The sequence below is a fragment of the Hyperolius riggenbachi genome, chromosome 4 (genome assembly GCF_040937935.1).
Source record: "Hyperolius riggenbachi isolate aHypRig1 chromosome 4, aHypRig1.pri, whole genome shotgun sequence".
Taxonomy (NCBI): domain Eukaryota; kingdom Metazoa; phylum Chordata; class Amphibia; order Anura; family Hyperoliidae; genus Hyperolius; species Hyperolius riggenbachi.
In genome coordinates, this window is record NC_090649.1 from 219,798,027 (window position 1) to 219,820,473 (window position 22,447).

The window sequence follows — 22,447 nt, forward strand, 5'->3', positions numbered from 1 at the left end:
CAACGTGGGCATTGCGAACAGCCCATTGATTTATCATTACTGTCAGTTGTTCTGCGTTAGGGGCTGCTGTAACATGCGGCTGTAACGTCGCACTGTGAAAGCAGCCTAAAAGTAAGTCAAATTTGCCAGGGGGTATGAATAATTATGGGCAGCACTGTATAGGTTGTTTATAACAGGGCTGTAGAGTCAGTACAAAAATCATGCAACAGGAAAACCTAATCTGCATTTTTTTTCCCCAGAGAAGAAAAATGCACTATAAAATTACTTTTCTCCTAAAGGTGGCCATAACACTGGTCGATTTGCCATCAGATTCCGCCAAAAGATAGATTCCTCTCTGATCGAATCTGATCAGAGAGGGATCGTATGGCCACCTTACTGCAAACAGATTGTGATTCGATTTCAGCCTGAAACCGATCACAATCTGTGGAGCTGCTGCCCCCCCCCCCGCATACATTACCTGCTCCGGCCGGCGTGAATCCCCTGGCCCACCGCTGTCTTCTTCTCCGCCTGGTCCCGGCATCTTCTCTGCATCGGCTCCCGGCTGGCATCTTCTCCCATCACCTTCCGCATCACACATCCGGCATCCACGTATAACTTTCTGTCACTCCAGTGACAGCGGAAGTTCAAATAGAGCGCCCTCTATTTGTACTTCCGCTGTCACTGCAGTGACACAGGAAGTTATACACTGATGCGGTGATGCGGAAAAGATGGCAGCCGGGAGGTGACAGCGGGGACTCGCGCCGGTGGAGCAGGTAATGTATCTCCGCTGTATTGCGTCGGTCGTCGGGCATTCGAACGCCGCTATAGACGCACTCCCGACCCGAGAAAAATCTTCCGCATGGATGGATCGACGGGAGCGATGGATTTCGGACGGAAATCCATCGTTCTGTCAGCGGTGTGCGCGGCGATTTCACGGCCGTTTCGATCACGGTGATCGAAACGGCCGTATTTCGGCGGGGAAATCGTTAGGTGTATGGGTCCCTTTAATCTCTATCATTTATAATAGGTGGTAAACATTTTACAATTCTGGTTTTGGACTAGTCCATCTCCTAAGGTAGGTGTGTACGTGTGTAGGGGTGTGTGTGTGTGTGTGTGTGTTTCCTCAGCATGTCCTTTATGCATTACATAAGCACACCCTAGAAAGCAAAGATACCGCCAGTGTTCCTACTTGCTTGCACACTACTTGTGGGACTAAGTAACTTCAATTCAGGGAGTGCTTCTGCAAAGAATAAAGAAGTCAGTGTTCTCCCCAGTGCTCCACCCGGCTAATTTTGGTGAGCACCTGGCTGTCACTGGCTTACCTCTTCATCCTTCTCCTGTGCTGTAAGAAGGGTTGCCTAGAGTAGCACCGGCCCTGCATTCCTCCGTAGAGCCCCACCCGGCTACTTTTTTATGCCACCCAGCTTGAAAAAAAATTTGGGGAGAATTCTGAAAGTGTTTTTCTAACGTGTACAAGCCTAGGAACCCTCCCTCTAGCAAAACTCCCTGATACAAAGCCTTTACAGTAGTAATGCTGTTTTCAATCATATATCAAACATAAGAAAGGAAAAAAAATCGTACTAACAGATTAATTACAATCACAAATTACTAGACAGATATCTTTACTTAGAACAAAGTGGAGTCATCTTTTAACTTTTCTACCAACATCACAGCAGTATCAACATTTCAGATCAAGCTTTATTTCTGTTCATTTAAAGATCAAGAACATATATAACAGATCTACAATTGTTATTTGTACACAGTTCACAAACAACAAAGTGTTTACTGATCATTCGCTGTCATTTTAGGACATGGCAGATAAGATAACTTAATGGAAAGAAAACTCCACACGATGCTTTTGCAATGCATAATGTATTTATAAAAGGCATGTGCCTTTCAGGTGCAATATACTTTGCAATACAGAATGTACTATAACCCAAAATGCTGTAAAATGCAGGATTAATTATTTAAAGGCAATTTGGTAAACTGTTTTTTTTCTTTATAAAGCATAAATACAACCACATCTTTTATGCATAAAAGCAGAAAGTGAGAAAGAGGTTTATAGATGTTATCTGCCACCACTATTAGCAGGGCCGAGCCTGGGCGGGTGCTGCGGGTGCAAGGCACCCAGGCGCCTGCCTCTGAGAGGCGCCGCCCGGCCGCCGCTCTCCCCCTGTGGCTGAAGCTTCAAGCTCCCTCCCTCTAGCCGCCGGCGCCGCCGCGTCAGACCTCGATCAGGCGGGCGGGCGCTAGGACCTAGCACGCCGCACTGATATGCGGAAGTGACATCACTTCCGCATATAGAGCGGGTGCGTCCGGCGCCCTTTTCCTGGTCGGGTCGCCCGCTGATTGAGGTCTGACTGAAGCTGCTGCAAGGCGAGGGGAGAGCGGAGGAGGGAGCGGCGGCGGCGGGGCGCGCTCCTGTCACTCACTACCTATCCTGGGCACATATACCCCCTGGCTACCTATCCTGGGCGCATATACCCCCTGGCTACCTATCCTGGGCGCATATACCCCCTGGCTGCCTATCCTGGGCACATATACCCCCTGGCTACCTATCCTGGGCGCATATACCCCCTGGCTACCTAACCTTGGACATATATTCCCCCTGGCTACCTATCCTGGGCGCATATACCCCCTGGCTACCTATCCTGGGCTCATATACCCCCTGGCTACCTATCCTGGGCGCATATACCCCCTGGCTACCTATCCTGGGCACATATACCCCCTGGCTACCTATCCTGGGCACATATACCCCCTGGCTACCTATCCTGGGCGCATATACCCCCTGGCTACCTATCCTGGGCGCATATACCCCCTGGCTACCTATCCTGGGCGCATATACCCCCTGGCTACCTATCCTGGGCGCATATACCCCCTGGCTACCTATCCTGGGCGCATATACCCCCTGGCTACCTATCCTGGGCGCATATACACCCTGGCTACCTATCCTGGGTACATATACCCCCTGGCTACCTATCCTGGGCGCATATACCCCCTGGCTACCTATCCTGGGCGCATATACCCCCTGGCTACCTATACTGGGCGCATATACCCCCTGGCTACCTATCCTGGGCGCATATACCCCCTGGCTACCTATCCTGGGCACATATACCCCCTGACTACCTATCCTGGGCGCATATACCCCCTGGCTACCTATCCTGATCGCATATACCCCCTGGCTACCAATCCTGGGCACATATACCCCCTGGCTACCTATCCTGGGCGCATATACCCCCTGGCTACCTATACTGGGCGCATATACCCCCTGGCTACCTATCCTGGGCGCATATACCCCCTGGCTACCTATCCTGGGCGCATATACCCCCTGGCTACCTATCCTGGGCGCATATACCCCCTGGCTACCTATCCTGGGCGCATATACCCCCTGGCTACCTATCCTGGGCACATATACCCCCTGGCTACCTATCCTGGGCACATATACCCCCTGGCTACCTATCCTGGGCACATATACCCCCTGGCTACCTATCCTGGGCACATATACCCCCTGGCTACCTATACTGGGCACATATACCCCCTGGCTACCTATTCTGGGCACATATACCCCATGGCTACCTATACTGGGCACATATATCCCTGGCTATATATTCTGGGGACACTGTCTGTTTGTCATTATGTGCATTTACTGGTGAAAATCTCTCTTATTATGTGCAATTGCTGGTGAAAAGCTTTCTTATTATGTGCATTTGCTGGTGAAAAGCTGTCTTATTATGTGCATTTGCTGGTGAAAATCTGTCTTATTATGTGCATTTGCTGGTGAAAAGCTGTCTTATTATGTGCATTTGCTGGTGAAAAGCGGTCTCTTGTTATGTGCATTTGCTGGTGAAAAGCGGTCTCTTGTTATGTGCATTTACTGGTGAAAAGCGGTCTCTTGTTATGTGCATTTACTGGTGAAAAGCGGTCTCTTGTTATGTGCATTTACATGGGGAAAAGCTGTCTCTTATGTGCATTTAGTGGGGAAATTTTGTCAGTAAAAATAATCTTTTGTCAGCAAATTTTTAGGTATTTGTCAGTAAAAAAATAACGTGAAAGGTTGGCAACACTGGCAGGCTGCGCGGTGCAATGGGAAAGATACAGGCAGCCCATCTCACGCTTGGGTTTGGCGGGGGGAGGAGCCGACGACAGCGAGCGAGAGTAGGGTGGCCGCAGGCAGCCATAAATACGCAGTGCGTGACTGCGTCGCACTCGCAGAGCCTCTCAGCCTGAGTCAGTCCAGAGACTAGCAGACTCGCAGGAAGCCAAAGCCAGCCAGGGGCAAGCCCATGGAAGAGGGGTAGGAATGGGGTATCACATGCATGCGGAAAGAGGTGGAAGGTGTGGGTGTGATTAGGCTGGACACGGGTGTGGTTATGTGGTTGGGCGCGGTTAATTTAACCACTCCCATAGGCGCCAGAGAAAATCTTGCACCCAGGTGCCAGGCACCCCAGGCTCACCCCTGACTATTAGGGACTTCTTCCAGAGGAGAAAGAATAGATGCACTTGTAGTCAAATTACAGACAAGAGAGGAAGTAAACAAGAAACCCTTTGCAACATTAAAGTCCAACTAAACGTAAGGCATTTTTGCTTCGATAAGCTAAAGTAATGTATCGAATATATTTTTCACGTGGGAAATGTGCTCGCCTCATCTAGATTTAACCAGTAGGTGGGTCAGTCATGTAAAACCACAAGAAAACCAAAAAAGAAACAAAAAAGAGGCCAGACCACATTGCTCTGAATTATAATAGAAAACATGACTGAGTGGTGGCAAAGTGCAGAAAAAGACACAGTGACAAGGGTGAAGCATGGAAATAGTCTGCACATTTATTTTCTCCATAGGGGTTCAGTTTACTATCCACCCCATCCATAGTACACTTCTATTCACAATATATGGGCTCCTGCTTGTGTTAATCACTATGCTTGTAGCTCACAGGAAATGGCTGGCTGAGGTATTGCAAGGCTTACATTAAAAAAAAAAAAGTTAAAGCGGCCTTGGAATATTATCTGCTTTTACCATTAGTAGAATATTGGTGAATTGACTGATGCTGTACTATGACTTAACTCTCACATGAGTCCTCCCTACCTACACCTAACTCTACCCCCCACCCCACTGCCTAACACAAGCCCCCACCTACTCCTAAAGGTGGCCACTAACAATCGTTAGAGCCATCAGAAATTCTGATCGGATTGGTTGTAAATATTCTCAGTTGATGGGCACAATCGATTAAGAACAATTATAAAAATAGTTGTCTGATTGGATTTTCGTCAAACCAAAATTTGGATTTTCTTCTTGATTGCGATAGATAGGAAGCAAATATGGGTTCGTTGATGGTGCAGTGAATGTTTTTTCTTTCAAATAGAATTATCTGATCGCTCAAACGATTTTTCGCTAGAAATTGGATCGTTAGTGGCTACATAAAACACTAACCTTCAGTGCTATGAGCCAGAGTTCCACTACAATATAGCGGAATTCTGGCACTCGCCATAACTGCCAGAAGCCCAAATTGCAGTCCCAGAGTCGGCTCTAAATTTCAAAGCCGGAGTTCCACTATAGTATATTTATCGCACACCCAAATTACCACCGCCGTGCTACCATAGCCTGGATGAGTAAATCTGTGAATGCATTTGTTTGAACATTTGCATGTGAGTGTGCGAAGGGTTAATTGATTTTTGCTGTTTCTAGCCACACCCCCTTCAGCACCTACCTTTCCCTAATAATTTATTTAATGTCCTAACTAGAGGCGATGTGCCTGGATATATGTATGTTTATTCTTATCATTGACCCCTTTGGCTAGGGTCCAATTCGGTGCACTCCCCCCTTCCCCTGGATGTTTGTCAGCATGCAGACAGCTTATGCTGGTGTATGCGCATGGTGCACATGGACACATAACGTTAGCTCCCTTGTGCGATTGGTAAGATGCACTGTCTTTCCCAGGAGAGGAAGTTAGGATGTGTGCTCCTAATCCATTGATAGGTTTGATGCAATGAATGTGTTTGCATGTCTGCACTATGCATGTTACAGGGCCAGAGTTAGGACACCTATGTTTACCTGGGTACTTCTACGCAGTATAGGTGACTAAGCATAAGAATGCATTCTTCTGTGAACTAAAACCCTGGCTTTTAATTTAGCTGTAGGGATAACAGTTGTGCCTGGATGAGTAAATCTGTGAATGCATTTGTTTGAACATTTGCATGTGAGTGTGCGAAGGGTTAATTGATTTTTGCTGTTTCTAGCCACACCCCCTTCAGCACCTCCCTTTCCCTAATAATTTATTTAACCACCCTGGCGTTCTGATTAAATCGCCAGGGTGGCTGCGGGAGGGTTTTTTTTAAATAAAAAAAAAACTATTTCATGCAGCCAACTGAAAGTTGGCTGCATGAAAGCCCACTAGAGGGCGCTCCGGAGGCGATCTTCCGATCGCCTCCGGCGCCCAGAATAAACAAGGAAGGCCGCAATGAGCGGCCTTCCTTGTTTTGCTTATATCGTCGCCATAGCGACGAGCGGAGTGACGTCATCGACGTCAGCCGACGTCGTGACGTCAGCCGCCTCCGATCCAGCCCTTAGCGCTGGCCGGAACTTTTTGTTCCGGCTACGCTGGGCTCAGGCGGCTGGGGGGACCCTCTTTCGCCGCTGCTCGCGGCGAATCGCCGCAGAGCGGCGGCGATCAGGCAGCACACGCGGCTGGCAAAGTGCCGGCTGCGTGTGCTGCTTTTTATTTCATTAAAATCGGCCCAGCAGGGCCTGAGCGGCAGCCGCTGGCGGTGTTGGACGAGCTGAGCTCGTCCAGACCGCTCAGCTGGTTAATGTCCTAACTAGAGGCGATGTGCCTGGATATATGTATGTTTATTCTTATCATTGACCCCTGTGGCTAGGGTCCAATTCGGTGCACTCCCCCCTTCCCCTGGATGTTTGTCAGCATGCAGACAGCTTATGCTGGTGTATGCGCATGCTGCACATGGACACATAACGTTAGCTCCCTTGTGCGATTGGTAAGATGCACTGTCTTTCCCAGGAGAGGAAGTTAGGATGTGTGCTCCTAATCCATTGATAGGTTTGATGCAATGCATGTGTTTGCATGTCTGCACTATGCATGTTACAGGGCCAGAGTTAGGACACCTATGTTTACCTGGGTACTTCTACGCAGTATAGGTGACTAAGCATAAGAATGCATTCTTCTGTGAACTAAAACCCTGGCTTTTAATTTAGCTGTAGGGATAACAGTTGTGCCTGGATGAGTAAATCTGTGAATGCATTTGTTTGAACATTTGCATGTGAGTGTGCGAAGGGTTAATTGATTTTTGGGTGCAGACTAGGGTGGCTGCAGCCTGCCCTGGTGGTCCCTCGGACACTGGGACCACCAGGGCAGGAGGCAGCCTGTATAATAGGCTTTGTATACATTACAAAGCCTATTATACGCACTGCGTGCGGCGACTTGGGTGCTAGTAACCCGCCGGCGCTTACGAGCGGCCGGCGGGTTACAGCACGAGGGGGGCGGAGCCAGTCGCCGGCGGCTGATCGCGTTACGAATGACGCGATCGCCGCCTAACCACGCCCGCCGCCGCCCCCGCCGATGGGCGTATTGCGGTAGTTTAGGCCCGAACTTTGCCGCCGCCCATCGGCTGGGGGCGGTCCTGAAGTGGTTAAACAATACCAGTTACTTGGCATCCTACTGATATTTAATGCAGTAGTGTCTGAATTGCACCCATGAAACAAGTATGCAGCTAATCTTGTTAGATTGTTGTCAGAAACCTCTGATCGGCATGCTAATTCAGGGTCTATGGCTAAAAGTATTAGAGGCTGAGGATCAGCAGGACAGCCAGGTTAATGTGCATTGTTTGAAATAAAAGTAGCAACCTCCATATTTCTCTCAGTTCTGTTGTCCTTTCACTATGATTATTCAACGCAGAGGGGCAGGGTTACCAAAGCCTTCATTCAGGCAAGATGGGGGAGGTACAACTGTGCCATGTTCAGATGCCACCAAAGCACCTTCTCCCAGTTAGGTTTGGTTCCCACTACAATATATCTAACCCAGCCACCATACTTGCATTGTACAGACACACTGTACTGTTCCAGGATTTGTTCCAGGGTCTAATGCCACTTCAGAGGACATACAAGGCAATGTAGTTCACTGTCCAACAAAATTGGACTGGAGTGTCCATTTCAGAAACACGTGAGATAAAACCAGGAGCAGTGCAAGCTGAAGTGTGAACTACCTCACACATGCATCCTTCCAACCCATCTGCTTAGTCTGCTGCCCATTTTGTCTTAAAGAACAAGTGACACCCATGCTAACCTAAAAATAAACACATATATACCTTAAGTAGTGAAATACTAGTTCTACTTACATAATAGATGTATTGCACTGTCCACCTTATGATTCCTGTAAATTTTATAAAGGAAAAGCAGAGAATCCTATTCTGGACAGTTTCCATCTTGGATACCTATGAATGAAGCTAATCCTGACATAATTTCTATTGCTAGTTGTGTATTTGTTACCCACAATCCTCCCAGAGTCTTCAGACACTCTCACGGAGGTCTATACTAGGATGTGCACTGTCATGTCATTAGGAGGAGAAATAAAGGGAAGAGGAGGAATATATTATAGATAAAAAGATCCCAATGGCAATTTAAGAGCCAGTGCTCCTAAGGTATGTGATAACTCCAAACCATAAGAGCAGAAAAAGTTTTGCAAGTTTTGAATGCAGGATTAGCATCTTTATCACTTAACCTCCTTGGCGGTAACCCCGTGTGTGACACGGGGTAAGCCGCCGGAGGGTGCCGCTCAGGCCCTGCTGGGCCGATTTTCATAATTTTTTTTTTGCTGGACGCAGCTAGCACTTTGCTAGCTGCGCCAGCACCCCGATCGCCGCCGCCGCGCGCCCGATCACCGCTATCCGGTGCGGCGCGCGCCCCCCCCCCCCCAGACCCCTGCGCTGCCTGGCCAATCAGTGCCAGGCAGCGCCAAGGGGTGGATCGGGTCTCCCAATGACGTCCCGACGTCGCTGACGTCGGTGACGTCATCCCGCCCCGTCGCCATGGCGACGGGGGAAGCCCTCCAGGAAATCCCGTTCTTTGAACGGGATTTCCTGATCGCCTATCACCGGAGGCGATCGGCGGGGCTGGGGGGATGCCGCTGAGCAGCGGCTATCATGTAGCGAGCCCAGGGCTCGCTACATGATAAAAAAAAATAAAAATAAAAAAAAAACTGCTGCGCTGCTCCCTGGCGGTATTTTTCATACCGCCAAGGGGGTTAATACACTCAGACCAGTTGCTGTTGAAATTTGATTTTTATGGTGTCTTTTTATGGACTGTCTTTATAAAGAATAAAGGCTATGCTGAGAATCCCCCATGGAGAGATGGACTAGACCAAAACCTGTTGGTTCTGTCCGATTTCTGCTACCTACTGTAATTGACAGCACAGGAGAAAAGTAATGCATGGCTCATTTTACTATGGAAGAAACATGCTTCTTATTTGTATGTACTTACATGCATTTTACATTTTACGATTTTTGCGACAGTGCTCCTTTAACTTTCATCGTTGTTCTTTAAATCTTTTATCTTTGTAGGGAGCATGTATGGGTGGATCCCAGGTGGTGGCAACACTTGGGGCACTGCTCTCCTTCACCTTGGGGTGCAGCTGCGGGTGGTGTTGTCAGGCAGTCCAAGTGCTTGGAGCAATGCCTGTGCTACACTGCTGGAGCGAGCACAACAGTTTACTACATCAACTTTTTCTGGTTGAACTCGATGGACGTATGTCTTTTTTCAACCCAAATAACTATGTAACTATGATCAGCGTAATGTCTGGTGTGGAGCCAGCGAGGTAGTTTACAGCTTACTACTGTATATTACTGATCAGCATAATGTCTGGTGTGGGGCGCTGGAGCGAGCGAGGTGGTTTACAGCTTACTACATTACTGATCAGCATAACGTCTGGTGTGGGGCGCTGGAGCGAGCGAGGTGGTTTACAGCTTACTACATTACTGATCAGCATAACGTCTGGTGTGGGGCGTTGGAGCGAGCGAGGTGGTTTACAGCTTACTACATTACTGATCAGCATAACGTCTGGTGTGGATCGCTGGAGCGAGCGAGGTGGTTTACAGCTTACTACATTACTGATCAGCATAACGTCTGGTGTGGAGCGCTGGAGCGAGCGAGGTGGTTTACAGCTTACTACATTACTGATCAGCATAATGTCTGCTGTGGATCGCTGGAGCGAGCGAGGTGGTTTACAGCTTACTACATTACTGATCAGCATAACGTCTTGTGTGGATCGCTGGAGCGAGCGAGGTGGTTTACAGCTTACTACATTACTGATCAGCATAACGTCTGGTGTGGGGCGCTGGAGCGAGCGAGGTGGTTTACAGCTTACTACATTACTGATCAGCATAATGTCTGGTGTGGGGCGCTGGAGCGAGCGAGGTGGTTTACAGCTTACTACATTACTGATCAGCATAACGTCTGGTGTGGGGCGCTGGAGCGAGCGAGGTGGTTTACAGCTTACTACATTACTGATCAGCATAACGTCTGGTGTGGGGCGTTGGAGCGAGCGAGGTGGTTTACAGCTTACTACATTACTGATCAGCATAATGTCTGGTGTGGGGCGCTGGAGCGAGCGAGGTGGTATACAGCTTACTACATTACTGATCAGCATAACGTCTGGTGTGGGGCGCTGGAGCGAGCGAGGTGGTTTACAGCTTACTACATTACTGATCAGCATAACGTCTGGTGTGGAGCGCTGGAGCGAGTGAGGTGGTTTACAGCTTACTACATTACTGATCAGCATAACGTCTGAGGTGGATCGCTGGAGCGAGCGAGGTGGTTTACAGCTTACTACATTACTGATCAGCATAACGTCTGGTGTGGATCGCTGGAGCGAGCGAGGTGGTTTACAGCTTACTACATTACTGATCAGCATAACGTCTGGTGTGGAGCGCTGGAGCGAGCGAGGTGGTTTACAGCTTACTACATTACTGATCAGCATAATGTCTGCTGTGGATCGCTGGAGCGAGCGAGGTGGTTTACAGCTTACTACATTACTGATCAGCATAACGTCTTGTGTGGATCGCTGGAGCGAGCGAGGTGGTTTACAGCTTACTACATTACTGATCAGCATAACGTCTGGTGTGGAGCGCTGGAGCGAGCAAGGTGGTTTACAGCTTACTACATTACTGATCAGCATAACGTCTGGTGTGGGGCGCTGGAGCGAGCGAGGTGGTTTACAGCTTACTACATTACTGATCAGCATAACGTCTGCTGTGGATCGCTGGAGCGAGCGAGGTGGTTTACAGCTTACTACATTACTGATCAGCATAACGTCTGGTGTGGATCGCTGGAGCGAGCGAGGTGGTTTACAGCTTACTACATTACTGATCAGCATAACGTCTGGTGTGGATCGCTGGAGCGAGCGAGGTGGTTTACAGCTTACTACATTACTGATCAGCATAATGTCTGGTGTGGGGCGCTGGAGCGAGCGAGGTGGTTTACAGCTTACTACATTACTGATCAGCATAATGTCTGCTGTGGATTGCTAGAGCGAGCGAGGTGGGATACAGCTTACTACATTACTGATCAGCATAACGTCTGGTGTGGATCGCTGGAGCGTGCGAGGTGGTATACAGCTTACTACATTACTGATCAGCATAACGTCTGCTGTGGATTGCTGGAGCGAGCGAGGTGGTATACAGCTTACTACATTACTGATCAGCATAACGTCTGCTGTGGATCGCTTGAGCGAGCGAGGTGGTTTACAGCTTACTACATTACTGATCAGCATAAAGTCTGGTGTGGATCGCTGGAGCGAGCGAGGTGGTATACAGCTTACTACATTACTGATCAGCATAACGTCTGCTGTGGATTGCTGGAGCGAGCGAGGTGGTATACAGCTTACTACATTACTGATCAGCATAACGTCTGCTGTGGATCGCTTGAGCGAGCGAGGTGGTTTACAGAGCACAACAGCTTACTACTCACTTTCTTTTTAATAATATTTGGCGGCATCCCTTCACTTGGATCAATCGCAGGGAAAATGGATTCATCAACATGTGTGGCTGTTTCCCTACATCTGAAAAAGCAGAAGCGTAGGTTTATTTACATATAGCAGTGGTACCAACATTTTCTTTTTAACCATATGACTATTTCACCCAGCTTGAACTAAGAATAAAAACTAGATATTGCATCTTTCTGCATAATGCTGTGGTCAGATAAAGGCAAGCAATTAGACTGTGCACATCTTCATAAAAACACAAAAAGGAAGAACATAACCATTTTCACTGAAATTAAAGGGTAGTTGAAGTGAGGGGGACATAGAGGCTGCCATATGTATTTCCTTTTAAAACAATACCAGTTGCCTGGTGTCCTGTTCACCTTTCAGGCACCAGTACTGTCTGAATTACAGACCTGAAACCAGCATGTAGCAAATCCAGTCAAACATCTGATCTGCATGCTTTGTCAGGGTCAATGGCTAAGTAGTAGAGGCAGAGGATCAGCGGGACAGCAAGGCAATTTACATGGTTTAAGAGTAAATACGTATGCCAGCCTCGATGTTATCACTTCATTGATAGAATGTTGTAGTGTAGTTTGCCTTCTTAAAACAAAGGGTATTTGCAATAATTCAGCTTTACGTGAACGACTGGTTTCCCACAATGCATCACTACTGAATATGTAAATTATCTCTTTATGCCCCTAAAGTCAGGCTTACAACCAGAATTGCTGGTGTACTGTATAGCAAGCCTATAGCTTGTAAAATTTACATAGCCACATCAACCCCACATGCAGACAGCCTTTTTCGGATTGTTGGTCTGACCTAGATTTCTCATCTGGACCGATCAAGCAAATCAATTGAAATCGGTCGGAAAAAACGATTGACCATGCTTCCTGCTGCATCGATTTCTATGCCGATTTAATCAGAGTGATCGAATCGGCCGCCGATCGATGGCAGAAATCGACCAGTGTATGGGCTCCCTCTCTCCTACTCCCTTTAGACTGTAAGCCTTTGGCAGGTCCCTCCCTCCTTGTGTAAATTACCTGATTGTGTACTAGATGCCCACAGAAAAACATGAATTTCTACTCCAGTGTATGATCTGGCATTGTGTATCTCGCTGCTTATTATCTGTATTGTGATGTCTGTCACCCCATCTTTTATCATTGCCTGTAACCTTACTTATTGTCAGGGGCTGTGTAATACGTTGGCGCTATATAAATCCAATAAATAAATAATGAAAGGTGTCCAGTGTTCTCCCCGGCTCTTTTAGCTGGATGTTCCACCCGGCTAATTTTGGTGACCACCCAGATATCATCAGCTCACCTCTTACTATGTTGTAAGCAGAGTCGCGCAGAGAAGTGCTGGCTCTGCATTCTCCCGTTGTGCCCCTTCTAGCTACTTTTCATGCCACCCGGCTGGAAAACATTTCTAGGGAGAACACTGCTCACTCCTCTTCGTATGACTTCTCTAAAATGTAAACATATAGTGGGTCATCCCTCAGGTTCTTCTCAGCTGAGACCTTGTTCTTTAGGTAAGGACCCATATCTCTAGACCACAGATAAAGAGGTGAAAGCGGGGGAGGGGAGAAGAGTGACAAAGAATGCATTATAGCTTGTGTATGAAAGATGGCCTTCACAAAAGTGAAAGGTAGGGTGACACTGATGCTGGATCCACACGGTGCGTTCGCGCACTCAATTTCCCGCTCGATTCCCGTCGATTTGTTTATTTCCAACATGTCCGATTTGGATTTCAATGGATCGTTAGGTCGATTTGGCAGCAAATCGACCTAACGATCCATCGCAATACAAATCGGACATGTTGGAAATAAACGAATCGACGGGAATCAAGCGGGAAATCGAGTGCACGAACGCACCGTGTGGATCCAGCATAACAAGTGAATACTGATCAGCATCCACAGTACTACAGTCACAGTACTGTGGTCAAGAGATATGGGTCCTTACCTAAAGAAGAAGGTTTCAGCTGAAATATGACGTCAGAGAATTTTTACTCTTTGTGATGGGATAAAAAGCTATGAAATCCAGAAGAACCTGAGGGGTGACCCACTACAAGTTTGCATTTTAGAGAAGTCATATGAAGAAAATTGAGCACAAGGATGCCCTAAGCAGCCAAATTGAAGTAAAAAGATCCTCACATCAAACCACTGTAGAGATGCAGGACATTTGTAGTGAGAGAAATAAAACGCTTGCTACTGCTACGCTCCCTTGGGAAGGGCCAGCTGTCCTCATGTCTCTGGTTTCAGTACTTTGAGTCATTCCCCATATACAAACAGGCAATCAGCAAAGGCAGAGTGGAACAAAACCATCTCATCTGCATAGTTGTTCCAGATTAGCAACTAAAGTATTGAGGCCACTGGAGCAGTGAAACAGTCAGGCAGCTAACATTTTCATGGGAGGGAAAGCCAGTTTCCTTGAAGACCTTTATTTACTGGGTACAAACTGTACGTATCTTTTGGTTCCAAAAGTACAATTCCAAATGAAACCACAGCTGTGAAAGCAAAACTAATACTTACTTATCAACCCAAAGAACAGACACCAGCTTCATTCCATGCTTAACTGCTTTGTCCCACGTGCTCTGACTACCATCTTTAAAAACAACATGAGTAACCTGCTTGTTTAGTCGCTTAGCAACCTAAAACCTAAGAAATCAGAAAGAATTCATTAAAGATAATAGTGCTACAGTAATAGTGCTGAATAAGACAATAAGGAAAGCTTTGCAGATTCCTAAAATTCCACATAAAAGGTTTTAGGCTACGTTTACAAGGGGGCAGTTGCTGTGCGACATAATGTCTGCATTGTAACGCATATTGCAATGCAACACTTACGGTATGTGATGTGCACAGTTTGGCCGATGCAGTCTAATGGCGTGCGGCATCTCAATGCACTGTGTTACCGCAAACCACGCACAGTGACAGTGAAGCATACTTTACATTGGCTATATGCTTTTACAGGTAATGCAACTCACCCTGTGAACGTAGCCCTAGTACTAGAACATTTCCTAATGCTATACACTGTATATTCTCAAATTATCCAAACTCAAATACTGCACAAGATCCATCTTTTAGCCTGGCAAAGTGGGAAAACCACATATAAAAGAATAAAGAGGTGTGGGAAAACCACTTGACCCAGACCCAAACCAAGTATAGACAGATGTGAGGTCATCCTCCCCCCAACACAATCACTGTCAACCCCAAAAATAAATACACAGCAAAGGTAATGGAATTTCCCCAATCTCCTATTAAGACCAGTATTCTACAAATTAATGTTAACATTTGTATAACACCTTTCTCCTGATTTAATAAAACGTACTTAAAGAGGAACTGCAGTGAAAATAATGTAATAAAAAGGTGCTTCATTTTTACAATAATTATGTATAAATGATTTAGTTAGTGTCTGCCCATTGTAAACTCTTTTAAATCCCTGATTTACATTCTGACGTTTATTACATGGTGACATTTTTACTGTTGGCAGGTGATGCAGCTGCTGCATGCTTTTTTGACAGTTGGAAACAGCTGTAAACAGCTATTTCCCACAATGCAGCAAGGTTCACAGACAGGAAACTGCCAAGAGTACGTACTTTTCTTGTTGCTAGTGGGAGGGGTTTCACCACAATATCAGCCATACAGCGCCCCCCGATTGTCCTGTTTGTGAAAAGGAATAGATTTCTCATGTAAAAGGGGGCATCAGCTACTGATTGGGATGAAGTTTAATTCTTGGTCAGAGTTTCTCTTTAAGAGCTGAAGTCACTTAGGACCAAGTAGGCCACCCTTGGCCTTAAGGTGCATACAGATGTCCAACTTTACACCTGATTGTCGCTTAAACTAGTCATTTGAACGACTTGAAGTGCAAACAACAACTCGTTCAGATGTCATGTACACACTGACCAACAAAGCGGCTGATATGCAAATTTACATGTCGTTTAACCAACTTGATTATGGACAATGGACTAGATTAAATGACTGATCAAATGACTTGTTTGAACGTCTATTAATTGGACAAACGACTAAAAGTCTTTTGTACACATGTACGGACCCAACAGTCGTTTGAATGACAGCCAGTCCAACAGATCTGCTGAGTGGATTGGGCAAACCGGCTGTTATCAGTCACTCAACATCGCGTACATGTGTCCAACCTGTCCTTCAAACAACAAGTCTGACAACAAGTTGTTTGAAAAAGTTGGATGTGTGCACATACCTTTAGGGAGTTGTGCCTAGGATTCCTTGAGGGCTCGTTTCCACTGTTGCGGTGCGGAATCGCCTGGATTCCACCGCAGACGAAATCGCATGCGGATGCGTTTCCGCATGCAGATTTCCCCGCGATTTCGCATGGCAAGGAACCAGGCTAATTTAACCATGTCACTGCCTGTGTAAAGCTCCATAGCATTTCATGCGAAATCGCGGGGAAATACGCATGACAAAGCCGCATGCGATGTCCCTAATAAAACCATTGCGGGCGATTCGCCCGCATTCCTGCCGTACGCGAAATCTGACGGCTCTGCCGTGCAGATTTCCCCCGCACGCCAAAACGCACCCGCACGACGCACAAGTGGAAACAATCCCATCCACTTGTATTGCCTATGCGAATCCGCATGCGGTGCCTGCATGCGGATTCGCTATAGTGGAAACGAGCCCTAAAAGACAACTGAAGTAAGAGGATTATGAAGGCTGCCATATTTATTTATTTTTAAAGGGAACCCGAGGTGAGTATAATATTGAGGCTGCCATATTTATCTCCTTTTAAGCAATACCAGTTGTCTGGCTGCTGTGCTGGTCCTCTGCCTCTAATTCTTTCAACCATAGACCCTGAACAAGCATGCAGCAGGTCAGGAGTTTCTGACAATATTGTCAGAACTGACAAGATTAGCTGCATGCTTATTTCTGGTGTAATTCAGTTCACTACTGCAGCCAAATAGATCAGCATGGCTGCCAGGCAACTAGTATTGTTTAAAAGGAAATAAATATGGCAGCCTCCATATCACTCTCACCTCGGGTTCACTTTTTTTTTTATCAATAAATTTTTATTGAGTTTTTTCTTTTCTTAACAACAAGTACATATGACATCTTTTAAGTCATCATGTATGGTAATATACAAGATAGAAGTATTCTGCCATAAGTACAGAAAACAAGACAACAATATACAATATACAATCAACAATAAACAATGAACTGTATCCTAAAGACCTAAAGGAATATAGAAAAGACCAGATAGGTAGGTTATACAAGTGATGATGTACCCAGGGGTGGCATGGGGTAGATCCATGGTGTAATTGGATGGAATATATTATGGGGAGTAAAGGCAAGAGTGGTGGGCCAAGAGGTAGCTAATGTGTAAAATTCAGACCTCTGTAGATCTTGTTCCAAGTCGTGTTAGGGCTTTTGGCAGTTTTATAAGCACATTTCAATGGGAGTATCTTCCCTTCAATCGGGAAATTTGTTAAGGGGGAGAATTGGTCCAGTCTATACTTAAGAGGAGTGTCGGATCTTTATCATTGTTATTGAGTCTGATGAAGCGTTCCATTTGGAGATTAAAGTCCACCTGGTTTCGTAGCTGAGAGATAGAAGGAATTTCTTCTGAGTTCCAATTTATAGTGATGAGGCTCCTGGCTACACAAAGTATTTGTGAAACTAATCATCTATATTTCAAAGGAAAGGACTTTATACCTATATGTAAAAGTGCTAGCTGAGGCGTAATCACAATTGGGGACTGCACAATGGTACAAAGCTCCTTGGTGATAGAAGCCCAGAAGGGTTGGATTTTAGGACATTCCCATATTAGATGTAGTAATGACCCAGTACTTTGGCAGTACCTCCAACATTCTGGAGAATTGTTAGAAGAGAAGTTGGCCATTCGTCTGGGGGTGAGATACCATTTTAGTAAAATTTTATGGAAAGATTCCCTATGATTAATACAGGAAGAGAATTGTGATATAGCTTTAGATGAAAAAATTATATCTGAGTGATCTATGGGAATCTGGAGCTCAGTTGACCAGGAGTTTATATACTTGTGCAATTGTTTGTGATTGCCTCTCAGGAGTTCTTTATACCACATTGAAATACCTCCTTTACTTTCCATAGATGAAGTTAAGTAGGACATAATATGTCTAGATACTTTAGGTAGAGTACAATTAGATTATATTAGGAAGTGTTTGATACGCAAGAAGGTAAAAACTTCTCTAGGTGGAAGCTGAAACCTGTTTTTTAGGGTTGGAAAGTCAAGTAGGGTGAAGTCATCAGGTGAAAATAGATCTGATATTAGGGAAATACCTGCCTCCCTCCACTTTTTCATTCCCAGATTTGGTGTGAAGAGGGAGAGAGCTTCAATGGGTAATTTAAGTAGGGACCTTTCTGATTGGGATGTAGGGGATTTGATAAAATGGGTCCACGCATTAAAAGTAGCTTGGATAGGTGGGTAGGGTGATTTATTGGTTTGGGCTTTTAAAAGCTGGAATGTTAGGAGATGTAGGGGGCTACAAGGTGTGATGGCTCTTTCGATATTAACCCATTTCTTAGGTGATTCTTCTTTCCACCAGTCTCTAGAGGCTTCCAGCAGACACGCGTTATAATAGGATTTCAGACAGGGAACCCCTATTCCTCCTGCCGATTTTGGGATTGTTAAGTTGATATAGGCTATTCTGTGCTTCTTTCTCCCCCAAAGGAAATTAGCAATTATTTTATTAAGTTTGGAGAATTAGTTATTAGGTAGGGAGATATGTATTGTTCTGAATAAGTATAGGATTTTTGAGAGGACTTTCATTTGGAATGCTGCTATTTTGCCAAACCAAGAGAGCTCAAATTTGGCAATGGTTTCTAGTTCTTTGGGGATGGAGAGTAGAAGTGGAAGGAAGTTGTCTTCATATAATTTATTTACTGAGTTGGACAACTTTATACCCAAATAAGGGACTGATTTATTTGCCCAGTGGAAGGAGCAAGTGGAGGAGATTTGTTGCCTTAAGGTATGAGGTATATTAATTCCCAGCATTAGAGATTTGCCCTCGTTAACTTTATAGTATGAAACTGAGGAGTAGGTATTCAGGACGTTAGTAATATGTGGTAGGGATTTAAAGGGACTCCGAGCTCACGAAAAAAAGAAAAGTTGTACTCACCAGGGGCTTTCTCCAGCCCAGTGCTGGTCAGGAGGTCCCACGCCGGCGTCCTGGCTCCTCTCCTTCTCCCCGCTCCGGTATAGCTGACAGGCCGCAGCCCGGGCGACACTCGGTGGAGTGTCGGGCTGCAGCTTCCGCGTATGACGCGGATTACGTCACACGCCGGCCGCCTCGCGTCATCACGGCGGCCGGCGTGAAAGTACTGCGCATGCGCGATTAAAGCGCGCAAGCGCAGTACTTTCACGCCGGCCGCCGTGATGACTCGAGGCGGCCGGCGTGTGACGTAATCCGCGTCATACGTGGAAGCTGCAGCCCGACACTCCACCGAGTGTCGCCCGGGCTGCGGCCTGTCAGCTATACCGGAGCGGGGAGAAGGAGAGGAGCCAGGACGCCGGCGTGGGACCTCCCGACCAGCACTGGGCTGGAGAAAGCCCCTGGTGAGTACAACTTTTCTTTTTTTCGTGAGATCGGAGTCCCTTTAAGTGGGTCGGTTATATAGATGATAATATCGTCCGCGAAGAGTCCAATCTTGTGGGTTTGGTCTTGCAGTTCTATTCCCGAGATATTGCCATTGGTCCTTATTGCCTCTGCTAGGGTCTCTATTGTAAGAACAAATATTAGTGGTGATAAGGGGCACCCTTGGCGAGTGCCGTTGGATATATTGAATTTTTTAGAATAAAAACCTGCTACATTGACCATGGCTGAGGGTGAGGAGTACAATGCCATAATGGCTGAGAGGAAGGAACCACTGATGCCGAACTTAGCCAATGTCGCCTCTATAAACCCCCAGTGGACCCGGTCAAAGGCCTTCTCTGCATCTAGAGTAAGAAACAGAGAAGGCCTTCGACCCAGCTCCAAGAACTTGATCAAGTTGATAGTTCTCCTTGTAGCGTCCGTTGATTGGCGCCCTTTGGTGAAGCCCACCTGGTCCCAATTAATTAACTGCGGAAGAATGTTGAGGAGTCTGTTAGCCAGAAGTTTGGAGTAGATTTTCGTATCTGAGTTTAGAAGGGAGATGGGTCTAAAATTGGACGGGGAATCTGTGCTTTTGCCTGGTTTTGGGATAACAGAGATGACTGCCTGAGTTTGTTGTTCGGGCATCTGTTTAAGTTTCGCAAATGAAGAGAAAAGGTCTAACATTGTGGGGGCTAGGATATTGCCAAACGCTTTGTAGTATTCATTGGAGAAGCCATCAGGGCCAGGGGACTTGCAAGTTTTAAGGGATTTGATGACATTTAAGATTTCCTGGAGAGTGAAGGGACTGTTTAAGAAAGATTGTTGCTGGGGAGATATTTTGGGGAGTTTTAAGGGGTCAAGGAATTCTTGGATAAGCAAGGGAGAAGGTTGAGCTGTGTCTGGATCGTTTTTTAAGTTATATAGTGCCCGTAGTAATCGCTAAAGGCATTTGAGATCTCTCTGGGATTGTACAGGGGAGCGTTAGTGAAGGGGTGGATCCGTTTAGGGATTCTGGATTTAGTCTGTTTGTGCCTCAGAAGCTTGGCTAGGTATGCTCCTGCCTTGTTACTTTGGGAATAGTGTTTTAGTTTTAATTTTTGAAGTTGGAAATTATAATTGTCGGACAGGATCATTCTTAAATCCTGCCTTAGGGAGAATAGTTCTTTTTCTAATCGGGAGGAGTATTTGTGCTTAATTTTATTTTCTAAGTTTTGTCTTTCTTGGCTCTTGCTCCTAATTGGATAAAGTAGCCTTGAATGACTGCCTTGTGGGCGTTCCATATCGAATCTATCCTAGCCTCTGTTTTGTTATTAGATTTAAAATAATCTTCTAGGTTTCCTTGGATTAGAGTTTTGTATTTGGTATTGTGGAGTAGAGAGGAATTTAACCTCCATAGAGGGCGGTCAATTCTGTGGCCAGAAGATGAGATAGAAATCGATATGGACGCATGGTCAGACCAGGTTATAGAGTTGATTGCCGCATCTGATACTTTCTGTAAGGAGTATTTGTCCGTGAGGAAGAAATCAATTCGGGAAAAAGATTTGTGGACATGGGAAAAGAAGGTATAATCTCTTTCAGACGCATGGAGGGATCTCCACGTGTCATACAAGTTTTCGTCTAATAGGAATTTATTGATGGAGATGCTTTTCTTTTCTCCTTTATGTGAGGTGTCCAGGGACGGATTAACAGTAGCGTTGAAATCTCCACCTATAATAACGGTGCCTTTTTTAAGGTTTTGAACTTTAGATATCAGGGATCTAAGGAAGTTTCTTTGATTGGTATTGGGAGCGTATAGGTTCACCAGGGTATATGTCTCATCATTGATGGTGCATATTAGGATTAGGAATCTGCCTAGGGGGTCTCGTAGATACTTTAGTATATTTACTATTAGGGAGGAATGGAAAGCTATGAGAACTCCAGCTTTTTTTTTCCTTGAGTTGGCTAAGAAAATTTGGGGGAATTGAGGATGAGTGCATCGAGGCGTTTTGCCTTCGGCAAAGTGAGTTTCTTGAGTGAAAAGCACTTGAGCTTTATGCATCAGTGCTTCTTTCCAAAGACAATTTCTTTTTTGCGGCGAGTTTAGCCCATGCGCATTAATAGAAAGTATTTTAATACTCATGATGGAGGGAGGAGGAGGAAGATAGCGGGACTTTTACCTGGGTTTCAATGAATAGTTTAGCCTTTACATGCCTTGCCTTGTGGTGCAGAACGAGGAGGGAGCTTGGGTAGTCGTACAGAGTCAATTGAAGATCAGAGGTTTGACTGAATTTCGGCCTATAGGGTACATCATGGTCAAAACAGATGAAAAATATAATAAACAATAAATAAACAAAGTGTAGAAAGAAACAAAAGAGCAGTATATGAGGCATGAACATAGCCTCAGGAAGTGTACAACAGCTTTTATCATGTGCCACCGGAGGCAGATGAACTCACCTGTCTCCTGGGGAACTGAGAAAGCTGAGGACATATAGAAAAAAAAAATGTTTAGCACAGAGCACTGTACATTATGACACTGGAGAAAACAACTGAAAACATTCAACTGCAAATTTATCTATGAGAAATATAAGAACTTTAAGTACAAAGGTTAGAAGAAGAGAACATTCCCTGAGCCTTGTCTTAGGGAGGTAAACCAGCGTACTAGGAACCATAGTAATGCAGTCCGCAAGTTCATGGGTAATTGGAGGGGGGGGGGGGTTACCCTTAAAAAAGGTAAATAAGGGATATTGGTTACTGGGTATTAGGTATTAGTTGAGTGCAAGACTAGCTCAAGAAATGGTAGAAGCTCAAGTTGGTGCCGTGAGAGATAAGGCTCGGTGAGCCTTAGGGATTCTTGAAGGCGACATGGGGTTATCTTTAAGTTTCTTTGAGTTGGCTTGAGGAGATCTCTGCCATTCTTTGCGGAGCCTTTTGTTAGA

At 45.9% G+C, this 22,447-nt stretch overlaps 1 protein-coding gene across 1 annotated transcript in view; it reads right to left on the minus strand.

The window, feature by feature from the left end:
• Positions 1-22,447, minus strand: part of LOC137504755 (microcephalin-like) — a 121,988-nt gene that overhangs the window by 39,754 nt on the left and 59,787 nt on the right. The window contains exons 4-5 of the mRNA XM_068233339.1: positions 14,488-14,606; positions 11,948-12,038 (exon numbers count right to left, since the gene is read on the minus strand). Of these exons, the coding sequence (XP_068089440.1) occupies positions 11,948-12,038; positions 14,488-14,606 (210 nt within the window). The remainder of the gene's footprint in view (positions 1-11,947; positions 12,039-14,487; positions 14,607-22,447) is intronic.